At 51.8% G+C, this 16,473-nt stretch overlaps 1 protein-coding gene across 1 annotated transcript in view; it reads left to right on the forward strand.

Moving 5' to 3' along the window:
• The window catches only part of NUP210 (nucleoporin 210), a 107,716-nt gene that overhangs the window by 15,215 nt on the left and 76,028 nt on the right, over positions 1-16,473 (forward strand). Inside the window, exons 2-4 of the mRNA XM_055259255.2 lie at positions 5,493-5,629; positions 7,893-8,024; positions 14,427-14,523. Coding sequence (XP_055115230.2) covers positions 5,493-5,629; positions 7,893-8,024; positions 14,427-14,523 — 366 coding nt within the window. The remainder of the gene's footprint in view (positions 1-5,492; positions 5,630-7,892; positions 8,025-14,426; positions 14,524-16,473) is intronic.

Genomic DNA, 16,473 nt, shown 5'->3' on the forward strand with positions numbered 1-16,473 from the left:
ACCAGATTGATGTTTGACCAAATATCTGGTCACTCTGTGGCTCAGTCAAGTTAACATGTAAAGTTAATCCTCACACTCCACCAGCACACTTTTAATTAAAAACAGTCCTTGGATATCTCAGTGCTCTCCAGAAACGAGCTGTTCCTGCCTGCCCTCACCTCTCTTATCTCCTCCTGCACTCCCTGTCTCTCTTTGCCTGGGTTGGTTTGATCAACTAACATGTCTGTGAGGAATTACCCACCCTCCCTCCATGTAGATGTAATTCTTCTCTCCCCAGATCCTGGAAACAGAAACATTCCCCACTTGCACATTACTGGCCAGCTCTTTCATTCCCAGCCTGGGAAAGAGCCAACCTGAATAGGGTCACCTATAGGGTTTTTCTAAGGCCCATCCTGGAAAGCTGTGAGGTGCAGAGACAGCCCTTAGGAGGGAGGGCGCTTCTGCGTGGCCCCGATAGCAGAAAGCATCCTGCTTTTGGGCTTGGAACCCCTGTGTCCTAGCCTGGCCTCCGTGGCCTTAAACCAGTCCCGTTTTCCTAAGCCTCAGTTTACCGATCTGTAAGATGAGGACATAGCAGTAGTTCTCTAAGTTACAACTAACATTAGGGGGAAGATATTTTCGTTTAGAAGTTAGAATAACACAGAAAAGAAATAATAATATAATGAATACCAATATTCCTACCATCAGAATTAGCCAGTGTAACAACCTGTATTGGTTTCCAATCTTTCTTTAAAGAAATAAAACCTTCTGGATAAAAGTGAATTCCTCCTTACTGCCCCCAGCATTTCCACTTCCACCTTCTCTGAGTTTGGTGAAAACCTTTCCCTCTGTAATTCTCTGGCAGACACTTTCTGTTGTGCTTTTTCATCCAGCATTACACACCCCTGTGAGGAAGGCAGGGTGGGTGGGGGCCCTGCCTTACAGATGAGGACGGAATTGGTGGCTATTGTGGTTCTTTTGTGCCCCTTAAAGACATGCCCAAAGCAATGGGTGGGCTCAGAATGCCCGGGAAGGAAGTCAGATAACTGAAAGGAACACTCACACTGGTCACAGGAAAACCAGGCTGAGCTGCCTGCAGCCTCTGGGAGGTGTTGGGATGGGCTGCCCCTGCTTCTGATGTGGGTCCTGACCCAGAGAGAGCAGGCCCCAGGGGAGCGGGGATCTGCAGAGGCCAGACGTGGCCCGGTCTGCTTGTGAGGAAGCCCTGGGAGGACGGAATCTCACTCCTGCTGCACAGAGCTCAGCCAGCTGAAGAGGGGATGCAGGGATCAAGCCCCAGGCCCTGGGGCCTGAGGGGTGGGAGCCACCTTAGATGGCTGAGGCAAGCCTTCCCAGGCCAGGCCAGGCTGCTTTTTGTCCCCCAGGCTCTGAAGGTCACGAGCACTCAGCACCCGCTGCCTCCCAAGTAGAGCCTGGGCAGGGGTCGGAGGTGTCCACAGAGACCCCAAGACATGAGAGCCCTGGGCCTGCACGGCCCTCCACCAGGAGACCAGGCCTCAGAGCCAGGCCAGCATTGGAACCACTCACCACGTGAATGAATGTCTGTGTCCCCCCAGACTCGTTGATACCTCATCCCCAAGGCGATGGCATTTGAGGATCCCTAAGGCGATGGCATTTGAGGTGGCACCTTTGGGAGGTGATGGGGTCATGGGGGTGGGGCCCTCATGGTTGGGATTAGTGCCCATATACAGAAGGCCCCAGAGAGCTCCCTCGCCCCTTCTGCCATGTGACAACAGTGGGAAGACAGCAGGCATGACCCAGAAAGTGGGCCCTCACCAGACACCCAGTATGCCAGCTGATCTTGGACTGCCAGCCTCCAGAACTGTGAGCAATAAATTTCTGTTGTTGGAAAAACCCTGTTTGTGATGTTTGTCATGGCAGCCCCAACAGACTAAGACGTGTGACTGTGAGCTCTGAAAATGCAGCCAGTACTACATGTCAGAAGCATGATATTTAGGATGTGTTGGGGTAAATCACATATTTTCTTTAAAATATGACTTTTTAGTAGGGATTTAAAAACAAGGAGGAATAGGCAGAGTGTAGAGGACTTTTAGGGCAGTGGTGCTGTTCTGAAGGATACTGCCATGGCAGGTGTGGGTTGTTATCCATTTGTCCAAACTTACAGGACATGGGATGCCTACTGTGCACCCTCATGTCAGCTGCAGTTGTTCTGAGTGATTGTGAGGTCACCACAGGCTCCTCCATTGTAACCAATGCACCACTCTGGTGGGATGTTGAGGGAAGTGTTATGTATGCATGGGGCAGGGCGTGTATGGGAAATCTGTACTTTCCATTCAGTTTTGCTATGTACCTCAAACTACTTTAAAAAACAAGGTTTATTAAAAATTAATCTCACTTGTTACTTTTTTTTGATGGAAAATGAAAACATGGCCTGTGTTACATGTCTGTTGTGCAGGGCTATCTCAGGCTTGTATGGGTCCTTAATGTAGTCCTGCAACATGGACATGAAAGGTATGGTGACTGCAGCTGGGCTCTGCAGGCTGTCCGGGCATCTCAGTGGCAGCCCAGGGAAGAGCTTGGGGAGTTTTTCAAGGAGAATTTCAGGCTTCTTTTACTTGGATAGGAAGAGCTCTGTTTGCATTTATTGGGCCTGTGTCTAAGATTAATACACTGCTGTTATGAAGCAAGAAAAGAGTGGTTGTCTCTATTTTGTTGAGGAGACAGAGGCTAGGAGAGGGTGTGGGATTACAGGCCAGACCAGGACCCCAGATCCCAGTTCCCAGGGGCCATTGAATGATATATACCACAGTGTTTTTAAAGGCAGGAGTGGGAAATGATGAATTCTCTTCCCCTCCATAGACTTTATTTTCTTTATTCTTTATATTTATTCATTTATTCTACTTGTTTGTTTGCTTGAGATGGGTCCTCATTCTGTCACTCAGGCAGAGTGCAGTGACACAATCATAACTCACTGCAGCCTTGAACTTCTTGGCTCAAGAGATCCTCCCACCTCAGCCTCCCACGTAGCTGGGACCACAGGTGCACACCACAACTGGCTAATTTAAAAAAATGTTTTTTGTAGAGATGGAGTCTCACTTTGTTGCCCAGCCCGGTCTCGAACTTTTGGGCTCAAATGATCCTCCCACCTCAACCTCCCAAAGTGTTAGGATTAGAAGCATGAGCCACTGCACCTGGCAGAGTAGACTTTTTTTTTTAAAGCAGTTTTAGGTTTATGGCAAAATTCAGTAGAAAGTACAGGCTCCTTTTTCTGCCCCCAGATAGAATCTAGGACCCAGGATTTGTTGAGTTTCCTTAGCCTCTACTGCCCCGTGTGAATTTTCTAATTTGTCTTTGTTTCCACACTCTCTTTTGTGTGCTTGTGTGTGGGAAGTTTAAAGCCCTTCGAAAAACACCATAGGGCCCTAGGGCTGTCAGCAGTTGGATGGTTGGATGGAGTGTTTCCAGTGGGCATGGGCCGGGTTAACAGGCACCTGCTTCTTGTCTCCTGTGTGTGCTTGTGCCTGCTTTGCTGTGTTCCTCGACTCTGCCGTGCTATTTTCCTGGAAGAAATCCACGAGGGGCCATAGACACTTCCTCCGGGGTGTAGATTGCTTTCCTTCACTGATGGGTGCGGCTCATTTTCCGTGAACTTCCAAGGTCCATTTGCAGGCCTCCTGCTGCAGCCCACTGTGGCCAGGTGGTGTCGGAGTGGTCGGCATGCTCAGGTGTGTTAGAAGGGGCCTTGTGCCAGCTTGGCCCAGGGAAGACACTTGGCATCCAGCCAGAAGGTGGGACATCTGTCTGGGTGTGTTCCGCACCCTTGCCTTTTTTTTTTTTTTTTTTTGAGGCGGAGTCTCACTCTGTTGCCCAGGCTGGAATGCAATGACCAATCTTGGCTCGCTGCAGCCTCTGCCTCCCGGGTTCAAGCCATTCTCCTGCCTCAGCCTCCCGAGTAGCTGGGATTACAGGCACACACCACCAAGCCTGGTTAATTTTTTAGACGCAGTCTCGCTCTGTCGCCCAGGCTGGAGCGCAGTGGCGCAATCTCGGATCACTGCAAGCTCCACCTCCCGGGTTCACGCCATTCTCCTGCCTCAGCCTCCCGAGTAGCTGGGACTACAGGCGCCCGCCACCACGCCCGGCTAATTTTTTGTATTTTTAGTAGAGACGGGGTTTCACCGTGGTCTCGATCTCCTGACCTCGTGATCCGCCCACCTCGGCCTCCTAAAGTGCTGGGATTACAGGCGTGAGCCACCGCGCCCGTCCCAAGCCTGGTTAATTTTTTGTATTTTTAGTAGATACGGGGTTTTACCAAGTTGGCCAGGCTGGTCTCGAACTCCTGACCTCTGGTGATCTGCCCACCTCGGCCTCCCAAAGTGCTGAGATTACAGGCATGAGCCACTGCACCTGGCCACGCACCATTGCTTTTTGACACCAGGCAGTTTCTGACAAGTCTCCTTCAGAATACTCGCGGCTGTGGATGTTCCAGTGAGTTTAGGCAAAGTTAGGGAGGATGCAGAGACCCTGGAGTGTCTGCTCTATGTCTGGTGCTGTGCCGGGTGCGGCCCCGAGAGACAAGCACCAGGCACAGCTTAGTGGCCCCTCCTGGGGTCTTGGTCACACTATAAGCTCTCTGAGGGCAGCATGGCCGGCCGCTTCCCATGGCCCTGCTTCACCCCAGGTCCTGCGTGGCATTCTTTTGGAGGCCCTGTACACTAGGCCTGAGTGCCTGTCTGTAGACAGCACGTGCTAGCTGGTCATGCTCAATGTGGAGTCTGCTGTGCTCTGCCTCTCGTCCCCTTCTCACCTGGGCCTGGGGCAGTTATCCTGAGCCATGGATGAGAAACTGAGGCGCTGACAGCAGATAGCTTTCCCCACACATTCCTGTTATCCTTCCTCCTGTTATCCTCCCCGGGGAAATTGGCTCACAGACGTCTGGGCTCATTTGTGCATGTGTTTATCTGTCTGTCTCCCCACTGTGGCTATCATATCCACTCCGCAGGCACTGGGAGCTCATGGTCGTGGTTATCATTACAAGTAGTGATCCCCAGGGTTAGTGAAACCCGTTGGGGTTGGAAGCTGATGCCTGGAGCCTGCTGTGTGCCAGGCCTGGGCTAGAGGTCGGTCGAGATGCCTGCCTGTACCCCTCCCTATGCAACGTGTCCCTCATGGGATCCCTTGAGCAGCTTTCTTGCTGGTACTGAACGACTCCCACATCTGCAGGAGTCTTGGACGGTGGCCATCTGTTGAACCTCGAGGTCATTTCCAGGTTTGAGGTCTCCTGTTTGATTTGCTCCATGCAGACTATGTGCACAGGCCCGGAGCCCTCAGCTTGTGGAGGTCTTAACTGGAGAGGCCTTGGCAGGGCCCCACGTCTCCTCTGGGTTTGAAGCTGGTGTTAGGCGGCCCACCTCACTTCTGTCTTTGGGTCCAGGACTGTGCCCTAGACAGGAGCCACAGCCTGTTGTCTGGACCCCACTGTGCCTTGCAGTGCAGCTCCAGAGAGTAAATGCTGTCTTCTTCCACTGCAGGTTGTCCACCCGGCCGGAGGTGGCCAGCATCGAGCCTCTGGGCCTGGACGAGCAGCAGTGCTCCCAGAAGGCTGTGGTGCAGGCCCGCCTGACCCAGCCTGCCCGCCTCACCAGCATCATCTTCGCAGAGGACATCAGTAAGGGCTGAGTGCTGTGTGTGACATCAGTAAGGGCTGAGTGCTGTGTGTGATCCCCGGTGGGAGCCAGAGACAGGGAAACGCCCACTGAGACCCAGGGTCCCAGAGGCTACCTGAGCCCATGGCAAGGCTTTCTCTTGTTGGGTGGCCGGACACCCAGGCAGGAGACAGGCACCCAGCAGGCAACACCCATCCCAGGACTTGTGCCAGCACTTTGTACCATGTTCCTTTTTGTGGAGGCTGGCTTGCTAAATCTCTAAATTATTGTTACCTAAATAACTCTTAATGGGTATCAACTCATTACTATGACAGTTGTCCTAATCTATGAAATCACTCCTTTTCCTTCCTCGTATCTAATTTATTATATTAGTTGTAAAGTAGTTTGACAACAACAATATAATTTTCTATCATGCTTTTCCCTACTTAGATTATAGGACATGTTCCATTTTACCATACAATGATTTTTTTTTTTTTTTTTTTTTTTGAGTCAGAGTCTTGCTGTGTCACCCAGGCTGGAGTGCAGTGGCGTGATCTCGGCTTGCTGCAACCTCTGCCTCCCGGGTTCAAGTGATTCTCCTGCCTCAGCCTCCTGAGTAGTTGGGACTACAGGCATGCGCCACCATACCCGGCTAATTTTTATATTTTCAGCAGAGACGAGTTTCACCAAGTTGGCCAGGCTGGTCTCCAACTCCTGACCTCATGATCCGCCCACCTCAGCCTCCCAAAGTGTTGGGATTACAGGCGCGAGCCACCGCACCTGGCCCATACAATGATTTTTAATGCTGAATAATATTCTCTTTTTTTTGTTGCTGTTTTGAGACGGTGTCTTACTCTGTCACCCAGACTGAAGTGCAGTTGCTCCAACACTGCTCACTGCAGCCATAACCTCCTGGACTCAAGCAGTCCTCCTGCCTCAGCCTCTCAAGTATTTAATAGCTGGGACCACAGGTGCATGTCACCATGCCCAGCTAATTTGTAAAATTTTTTGTGGCGAGTTGGGGGTCTCCCTATGTTGTCCAGGCTGGTTTCAAACTCCTGGGCTCAAGCAGCCCTTCTGCCTTGGCCTCCCACAGTGGCGGGATTACATGTGTGAGCTACCACACCTGGCCCAAATAATATTCTTAACAGGAGGTTGTCCTATAAGCATTCCCTTGTATTGGGCATTTAGAGTGTTTTCAGATGTTTGTTTCAGTGTTACATATAAAAATAAATGTTTTTATATAGCAAACAAATTAGAGTTCTTTTACATTATTTCTTAAGATAAATTCCCAGTTTTTCTGGGCCACAGCCTTGAATATTTTTATTTTTATTTTTTGAGATGGAATCTCGCTCTGTTACCCAGGCTGGAGTGCAGTGGTGTGATCTTGACTCACTGCAACCTCTGCCTCCCGGGTTCAAGCAATTCTTCTGCCTCAGCCTCCCAAGTAGCTGGGATTATAGGCATGTGCCACCATGCCTGACTAATTTTTCTTGTATTTTTAATAAAGATGGGGTTTCATCATATTAGCCAGGCTGGTCTTGAACTCCTGACCTCAAGTGATCCACCTGCCTTGGCCTCCCAAAGTGCTGGGATTACAGACGTGAGCCACCACGCCTGGCCAACCTTGAATACTTTTAAGGCTTTTGATACATGGGACTGTATTGCTGTGCAAGAAAACCACACTAAAGTGCACAAGTATTTTTATATGATACCTCGAGAATGGTTAGAACAATTTTGTATCTCTTGCTGCTATCCTTACACTTGAGGGCTCCCCAGGTAATGCCATTTACATACCTTATTTATGGAGCAAGTAAAAAAATCTCTGGGTGTGCCCACCAGCCCCTTCTGTACTATAGTTGATAGTCTTTTATAAAAACACCAGCATATGTGAAAACCAAAAACCACCAGCGTAATCCCTAATCTCAGTGAAGGGACAGGGCTCTCGTCTTTGGGATGGGAACTCGTCATACTATACTATAACCCTTGTCACTTCACTGAATGGTTACACCCTGAACGAAACTAAGTTTTCCTTGCCCACAGCTTTAAATGCTGGTGCCCTGCTGGAAAAGCCAGAATGGGTGGTGACAAGGCCCCCACAGCCCTTCCTTTCTGGTAGTCCCTGTTAACTTTCAGTGGGGCTGTGTGCAAGGCAACTGCTTGGCTTCTGAGGGTGAAGCTGGTGGTCACTGTGGTCTTTGCCAGAGTGTAAGCCTGCAAGGCTTGGAAGTGGAGCCAGGGGCGGGGACTGTCTTTGGTGCTGACCCCTCTCTGGGGTTCCTCCAGCCACAGGCCAGGTCCTGCGCTGTGATGCCATTGTGGATCTCATCCATGACATCCAGATCGTCTCTACCACCCGCGAGCTCTACCTGGAAGACTCCCCCCTGGAGCTGAAGATCCAGGCCCTGGACTCCGAAGGTGAGGATGTCCCCTGCCTGTTTGTCCTCTGCAGCCCATGCTAGATCATCCCCCCACCATGACCCTGGCCTCTCTGCGTTCTCCACTCCTCTGGCATCCAACCCTGCAGGTCCCTAGAGGGCAGCTCTGGTCAGGCAGGTGAAGTTGGGGCTGGGGGAGATGCTGAAGAGGCAGAAACCACCTCTGAGGTGGGTCTCAGGCCCTCGGTGGTGTCGAATCATGGTCACTCCTGGCACTCAGGAACCCCTGCAGCGGGGCCTGTGTGCTCAGAGCTGTGGCTCTGTGACCCTGGAGCCAGACCCTGCCTGTCATAGTGCTGGTCCTTGGTGCAGCACATCTTGGGGAAGCTAGCATTCTTGGCAGCGATGGGAGGCAGGGAGAGGCTCCCTGCTGTGGCTCTTAGGTCGGGTGGTGGCTTCCTGTTCCAGACCTCAGGGCATGTGTGTGGGTCAGGTCACATTTATGCTGCTGGCCCAGGGCACTGACCTCACATCTTCACCTTGCTAGAGTCAAATATGGGCTTGTTTTCAGGCTGGAATTCTTCTAGGTGATCTCTTAAAGGAAGTAAGGGAAACTTTTTTTTTTGTTTTTTTTTTGAGACAGAGTCTTGCTCTTGTTGCTCGGGCTGGAGTGCAGTGACGCGATCTTGGCTTACTGCAACCTCTGCCTCCCGAGTTCAAGCGATTCTCCTGCCTCAGCCTCCCGAGTAGCTGGGATTATAGGTGCCTGCCACCACGCCCAGCTAATTTTATTTTATTTATTTTTTATTTTTTTAAATTTTTAGTGGAAATGGTTTTCACCAAGTTGGCCAGGCTGGTCTCGGACTCCTGACCTCAGGTGATCCACCTGCCTCAGCCTCCCAAAGTGCTGGGATTACACGCATGAGCCACCGCACCCAGCCAGTAAGGGAAACTTTGTAGGTTAAAATTCTTGTCAGAGAAGATAAAAATCAGGCAAAAGATGCCTTTCAGATGATCTGCCCCAAAACTAAGCCCAAACCAAGGCTCACCTTGTCTTTGAAACCTTTTCTGACAACTCTAGCTCCTGTTTTTGAAAAAAAATTTCTGGATCAGGATTTCTTAGCCTAGATAGTATTGATTGACATTTGGGATTGAATAATTCTTTGTGATGCGGGCTGTCAGTGCATTATAGGATGTTCAGCAGCATCCCAGGCCTCTACCTACTAGATGTTAGTAGTGTCTCCCAAGCCATGACAATCAAAAATGGCCCAGACATGGCCAAATGTCCCTGGGGGGGCAAACTACTGTTTAGAGCACTAGCAGACCCTTTCTTCCCCACTTACCCATTCATCAGATGAGGTCCTTAACCTCTGACACTGCCTTCTGACCTGTGAGATTGAGATAGTGTTGCTTGTCCTGGGGACCATAAGGATTTAGTGAGAAATATGTACAGTGTTCAGTCTTGTGTGAATACTCAGTAAGCCAGGGGGTGTTTCTCTGAGCACTTTGTACAAACTGGGCATTATCCAGGCACCAGGGTTGCTATAGGGAAAGAAGTACCTGGCAGCTCCCAAACAGTTAAACACAGAGTTATCCTATGCCCTGGCAATTCCACTCCTACCCAAGAGACCGGAAAATACATGTCCACATGTAAATGCTCATAACAGCATTATTCATAACTGCCAAATGTGAAAACAACCCAAGAGCCCATCAACAAATGAGTGGAAAAACAAAACGCAGTTGACCCCTGCAATGGAATATTATTTAGCCACAAAAAGAAGGAAATATAGGCTGGGTGCAGTGGCTCATGCCTGTAATTCCAGCACTTTGGGAGGCCGAGGCGAGCAGATCACTTGAGGTCAGGAATTCGAGACCAGCCTGGCCAACATGGTGAAACCCTGTCTCTACTAAAAATAGAAAAATAAGCCAGGCGTGGTGGCGCACACCTGTAGTCCCAGTTACTCAGGAGGCTAAGGCAGGAGAATCGCTTGAGCCCAGGAGGCGGAGGCTGCAGTGAGCCGAGATGGCACCATTGCACTCCAGCCTGTTTCAGATTCCTGGGGGCAGTGTGTGAAGGTGCCATGATCTCCACGTCCTGGCCAGCACTTGCTATTGCTTGTGGTTCTAGTTAAACCCCCTTTGTGTCACTTTTTCTTGAATGTGTATCCATTCTCCCCAGGCAGGTGGTGGGGATGTCGGGATTGGGGAGGTGCCTGCCTTGGCCTTCCCAGGCCACTGTTATGCCAGGATGGTGCCCAGCGGCCGTGGATGGTTTCCTCTTGCAGTCCCCCCCTCTCCTGGAGGGTTGATGGCCCCTGCAGCCAGTTCCAGAGTAGGACGTCATCTGGTCTCCACAGACTGGATCATTCATCAATAGCCCATGTCAAGGCCCCACCTTTGCAGTAAGGAAATGGATAACTTCCCTCCTCGCCCACATCATGCTTTCTACTTGGTCCTCCTCGCCCTACAATACTTTGATGAGTACCTTCATCATTTCTTTTGCCTTTTTTTCTGAGCTTGTGACCTCTTTTCTGATCAGAGTCTCCTCTGTGAAGATGAACTTGACCCTTAGAACCTTTGAGGGGCTGGCAGTCCCAGAAATGATGTGCCTTATCTGTATTGATGAATGTCAAGAAAGAGAATTGCTCAACGAACAGTGGCACCCTGGCTGCCCATGGGTGCCAGGCAGTATGTTGTCCCCTTAGTAAGTACAATGTCTTATTGTGCTTATAAATGGTCTGATGCCCACTATATAGATGAGGAAGCTGAGGCTCAGAGAGCTTCAGTAATTTGCCCACGGTCACACAGCTCATGGGTGGCTGAGTAGGGGCTGGGATCCAGGATGTCCGACTCTGTCGCCTGAGTTGTTTCCCGCTGGACGCACTGGCTGTCTCCTACTGCTGCATTTTCCTGGGCATTGGGGGCCCTCTCCACATGGCTGGGATCTGCCTTTTTGGCCAGAAGCCACCTGCAGAGTGCCCGCCTCCAGACAAGGCTCTGTCTGTTGCACATAGTAGGTACTAATAGCTTCTTTTTGAGTGGAAAAAGCAAAACTTTAAGCAGAGGTTTTCACAGCTATTTCCTGGCCCACCCGTGCCTCTTGCATCAGCAGAACTGGACTAGCTCAGGGTCTCCAAAGATGCCCCCTCCTCACCTTTCCTTATCCCGTCTCTTCTGCCTGGAGCACCTTCCCCTCCTGAACTCTGCTTTCAGAAGCTACGCTTCCTCTGGCATTGCCTCTCGGGTGTCCCCTCCTCCAGGGAGCCCTCCTTGGCTGCCCAAGGTGGGACTTGTTCTTCCCTTCGATGTCCCTCAGCTCTGCAGTGCCCCCCGCCCTGGGATACAAGGCATTTTCTACTGTGGCTTGTCAAGGTCAGCACTAGGAAGACATAACTGAAATCAGTTCATTCTTCTGGACTCTTCTGTGCCTGACACTGGACTTTGGGCCCGGCTGGCATTGGGTAAATGTTTGCTAGGTTGAATTGCCTAACATTTTCCTTCAGCCCTCCTGCAGAACAGGGGAGGTGGATCCTCTGGAGACTGGACCCCTGGCTTTCCTGGTTAATATCTAAACTTGGCTGTGAGCCTTCAAGGTCAAGGGCTCTGTTGCACATAGTAGGTACTGATAGCTTCTTTTATTTTATTTTATTTTTTATTTTATTATTTTGTTTTGAGACGGAGTCTTGCTCTGTCACCCAGGCTGGAGTGCAGTGGCGCAATCTCGGCTCACTGCAAGCTCCGCCTCCTGGGTTCACGCCATTCTCCTGCCTCAGCCTCTCCGAGTAGCTGGGACTACAGGCGCCCGCCACCACGCCCGGCTAATTTTTTTTTTGTATTTTTAGTAGAGACGGGGTTTCACCGTGGTCTCGATCTCCTGATCTCGTGATCCGCCCGCCTCGGCCTCCCAAAGTGCTGGGATTACAAGCGTGAGCCACCGCGCCCGGCCCTGATAGCTTCTTTTAGAGTGGAAAAAGCAAAACTTTGGGCACAGATTTATTGAGAGCTTTCCCTTCCCCCTTGCTACCCTTAGGGGTGCCCACCTGCAGCAGGCCCTGGAAAGGCAGATGCCTGCCTTGACATCCCCAGAGCCCACGCAGCTGGGTCTGGCCGTGTTGCCAGCAGCTGGCGGGAGAGAAAGCCAGTGGCCAGCAGCTGGCAGGCCCATGCATGAACGAGGGTCCCTGTGTTCTCATCTGCACAGAGCCCTGCAAATCCTGCACTCGGTCCTGTGTGTGCACCTGCTGGAGCAGGTAACTTACAGAAGCCTAAGGACACTTTTTGCCCTTGAAATTACCACACATTCAACTCTTCTTCCACATTTGAATGTGGTGTTCTTCCAGCAGAGACTAGGGGGAGCAAAGATGATGAAAAACAGAGCTCCACGTGCAGCCCTGAAGTGTCTGCAGGCATGATTCTCTCCCACCGTTTTCCTTGCTAAGAGCCCCTTAGCAGGGCCTCCCCCACCTCCATCCCCTTGTCCATAGGCGGACCGTTGTGAACACTGGACATGTCACGGGGGTGCTTTCTCAATTGGATCTTCCCACCAACCCCATGCATTGGTATTTTCATCCCCATTTTACAGAAGAGAAGAGCCGTGCTTGGAGCTGAGCTGGGTGGAAGCCCCAGGGTAGCTGTTCAGGACTCTTGGGGTGTTGGCATGTATTTGTGTTAAGGGAGTGGCCTGCCTAGTGGTCTGCAGTCTTGCATTTCTGGTTACTGGGTCACACTATTGTAGGGACTCCATGCTTCCCTCACTGAGCACACTGTAAGGCTAGCCTGCTGGGCTCTGACTCTGGAAGGCAGGAATTTGGGCCCAAGCTCCCCTCACCGAGCGTACTGCAAAGCCGGCCTGCTGGGCTCTTCCCCGAGAAGGTGGAATTGGAGCCCAGGCTCCCCTCACTGAGCACACTGCTAAGCCAACCTGCTGGGCTCTGCCCCCGGACAGCGGAATTGGGGCCAGCAGTACTCCATATGCACCCCGTTTCAGCTCAGTGTGCAGAAGAAGGTTCTCACAGTCAGAGCTGTTGAACAGAGGAATAGGCTGTGCTGGGTGATGAGCTCCTCATCCCTGGGGTATGCGGGAAGGGTCTCAAGCCCTCATCCGATGGAGACGAAGCATCCAGGGGTTGAACTAGAGGACTCATGTCTTACAGCCGATTTGCTTCGCTGGTGTGGATTTTCATATCCACCATCCTCACCTAATGCCCTGGATGTTAGGAAGACAGATTAATTTTCGGGAAACCATAGACTTTTCATTTGCTCAAAATCCTGCTGTGGACCTCTAAGAAAAAATCTTCCCGCATGTATGTACATCACAGATGGGGGTTGTCTTCCTGTGATCAGTTGCTCACATTGACGGAAAGACACCCAGGGAACTGTAAGAAGATGCCTCTTTTCATAAAAGATGCCCTGAGAAGTAAGGCGAAGGCAGCAGAGTTTTCTGGAGCTTCTGCTAAGCACTGTTTCATGCGATCTTTGAGACCTCGCGGGGCCAGGGATCGGGGTGAAGAGAAGCAGGACCCCAGGCCCATCCGACTCTAAATACCGTGCCCTTTGCATTGTAGAAACAGCTTTTCTTGGCCACCAGATCCCTTGTATTGGGAGCTGGTCAGGAAGGGAGTGTGGATGAGGGATGTGGAACAGGCATGGAGCATCAGGTGCTGGTGGGGAGTGTAGCATGGCCCCTTCTAGAGAGGGCGAGCAGCTTCTGGCCCTCAGAGGGAATGAGGCCCAGATGGGTGGATCTTCATCCTTTCAAGAGAAGGTGAGAACTAGACTTGCATGTGGCATCTGTTTCTTGATTGGAAAGGACAGATCAGAAGGCTCCCAGGCAGCAAGCCAGGACGTAAGAGCCAAGGCTGGCTGGGCCTGGCTCTTCTTGCCCCCTACCTACCCCAGGACCTCAGGGGTCTCACAGTCAAGGTGAAGAGACAAGAGTCATGTGACACTAGATAGTTTGGGTAATGTCCCTCCACCCTGGGTCCTCTCCCCTGCACAGGGAGGGAGAGGAGTTTACTCCCAGGAAGTGGTGAGCAGGAATGAATGGCCCAGGTTTCCGAGCAGTCTCCTAAATTGTAAACCGCTCACAGACGTGCGGGGCGGCAGTGTTATGCACTGCACTGAGCTGGTCCTGCAGTCAAGGGCAGGGAGTCACAGCAGGAAGAGCACAAACTTTCATCGGACAGCCCTAGGTTCAAATCCTGGCCTCGCCACCTGGTGGTCACATGACCATGAGTAAGTGTCTTCATTCCTTTCAGCCTCAGTTTCCTCTCCTGACATGTGCACCATGTCAGGAGTCTCCTGACTATGTGCACCACCCACCTGCCTGGTGGGTGGTGATGTGGAGCGTGGTTCCTGCATGGGGCAGAAGCTCCCATCACGCCTCCCTCCGCCCTGGGGAATTAACTCCATATCTGTCTGCCTCTCCCATCTGCTCTTACAGGGAACACCTTCAGCACTCTGGCTGGACTGGTCTTCGAGTGGACAATTGTGAAGGACTCCGAGGCGGACAGGTTCTCAGACTCCCACAATGCACTGCGGTAAGGGGCGCCTCTGCCGGGCCTGGCCCGGCCCCTTTGAAGGGAAGGGGAAAGGGGGACATCTGTGAGCTCCTCACCAGCGGGGGGCTTTCATCTGGGTCATTGAGGAGGCTGGGAGACTCCTAGGATGCCTGCAACATTCCGAGCATCCAGTTAAGGAATGGGGTCCACTCACACCATTGTGTGGGAGCCTGGCTGCTTCTGCAGCCCACAGAGAGTGTCCTGTGAGAAGCTGTCAGAGGCCTGGGATGTCCAGCTGGAGAAATGAGACGTGCACGGCTGTCTCGGGGCACAGGGAAAGTATGGGTGGCCCCAGGCTGCACTTCTGGGGGGCCAGTTAAAGGGCAGCCAGGTTTTGGCTGGGGCACAGGCCAGCTGTGCTGGCTGGTCTCAGGTGGAACAGGCTGAGTCGCCCATACGGTAGTATAGTAAGACCTGTTGTGAGGCAGACACCTTAAGCGTCTTGACCTGTGTCATCCTCCTGGCAGCCACGCGAGCTTGCCTACCACTGTGCTCTCCATCGAGTAGTCATAGAGGCTGAGACTTGGAGAGGCCGAGCCGCTTGTCTGAGCTTGGGGAGGGCAGAGCTGGAGTCTGAACTCAGATCCGTGGATCTGCACTCTCATGTGGGAGCCACGGGCCCCAGAGCTATTTACTTGTAGTTAGAAAATGAGCAGTTCAGTTCCTAAGATGCACAAGCCTCCTGTCAATGGCTCACTGCGCTGCCACGTGTGGGACAGGGCAGGAGCAGCGCCACGCGGGTCCTCTACCGGTGCTGGTGCAGTTCCCAGGTCTGAGCTTGTATTCCTGGTTGTGCCGCCTTCCTCATGATTTGCTATGTGATTTTTAAAAAGCATGGTCCCTTTTTTAAAGTTGTTTTTGAATCTTTTGAGTCCCCTTTTGCAGCAATTTTAGGCCTATAGAAAATCTGCCAGTGTAGTCCAAAAAGTGGTCTCCCTCATTCACCTGAGAGCCGGCTGCCAGCCTCATGTCCCATCACCCTGATGATTTTCATGTGCTTCACGACCATCAGGGACGTTGTCCTGCCCAGCCACCATGCAGTCATGGCACTAGGAAACGAACACTGATGCCGGCTGTCTTCAGACCTTACTCAAGTTTGGTCATTTGTCCCAGCTTTATCCTTTTCAGCAAAAATAAAGATCCCAGCCCCAAGTCACCTGCCACAAGTGTCCTGTTTCTCTTAGTCTCTGTCAGCCTGGGACTGTCTCCTGGGCTTTGACTTTGGACACCACAACGCTTATGAAGAGGACAGTCTAGTTATCTGTAGAGTAGCCCTTGTTTTGGGTTTGTCTGCTGTTCCCTCACGGCCAGGGTCTGAACGTTGTGTCTTTTGCAGGAATATCACAGAAGTGAGACTCTATTCTTCCACTTGCCTCTGTGCTTTCTTACCCCTTTATAATTATAAGTCCTTTGTCGGGGAGTTTACTGTCTGGTCTTTCATTACGCCATTAAAGTCCTGCTCTGGGCCATAGGGGATGTTGGGGATGTGGTGGTTCCTCTGTCACAACCTTCTCCAGGGCTCAGCTCACAGCACCTCCAGGCAGAGATCCTCATGTCCTGACGCCTTTGCGAGCTGAGTTGCCCTTGTGGAGACAGAGTCTTCTAGACCAGCTCTGCGGTTTCTGGTGTTTTGTAAAACCATGACCATGGGCCGGAGAATCAGAGACCTGGATTCCAGTCCTGGCTTTGTCGCTTCCTGCCCGTGGCCTTAGCCAGGGAATGTTACCCACCTGAGCGTCAGCCTCCTGCCCTGGGAAACAGAGCTGGAGGGGATCCCGTGCCTGCCTCTGAGGGCCACTGTACAGCTCAGCAGGTTGATCTGCTCAGGGCCCCTCTCTGGGCCTGGCACACGCTGGATGTTGAGGGGATGCTGTTCCCTGTCCCCTTCTGACAACACCCCATTCCCTGCCACATCAGGCCCCTTGAGCT

This window comes from Symphalangus syndactylus, chromosome 21, assembly GCF_028878055.3.
Source record: "Symphalangus syndactylus isolate Jambi chromosome 21, NHGRI_mSymSyn1-v2.1_pri, whole genome shotgun sequence".
NCBI lineage: Eukaryota > Metazoa > Chordata > Mammalia > Primates > Hylobatidae > Symphalangus > Symphalangus syndactylus.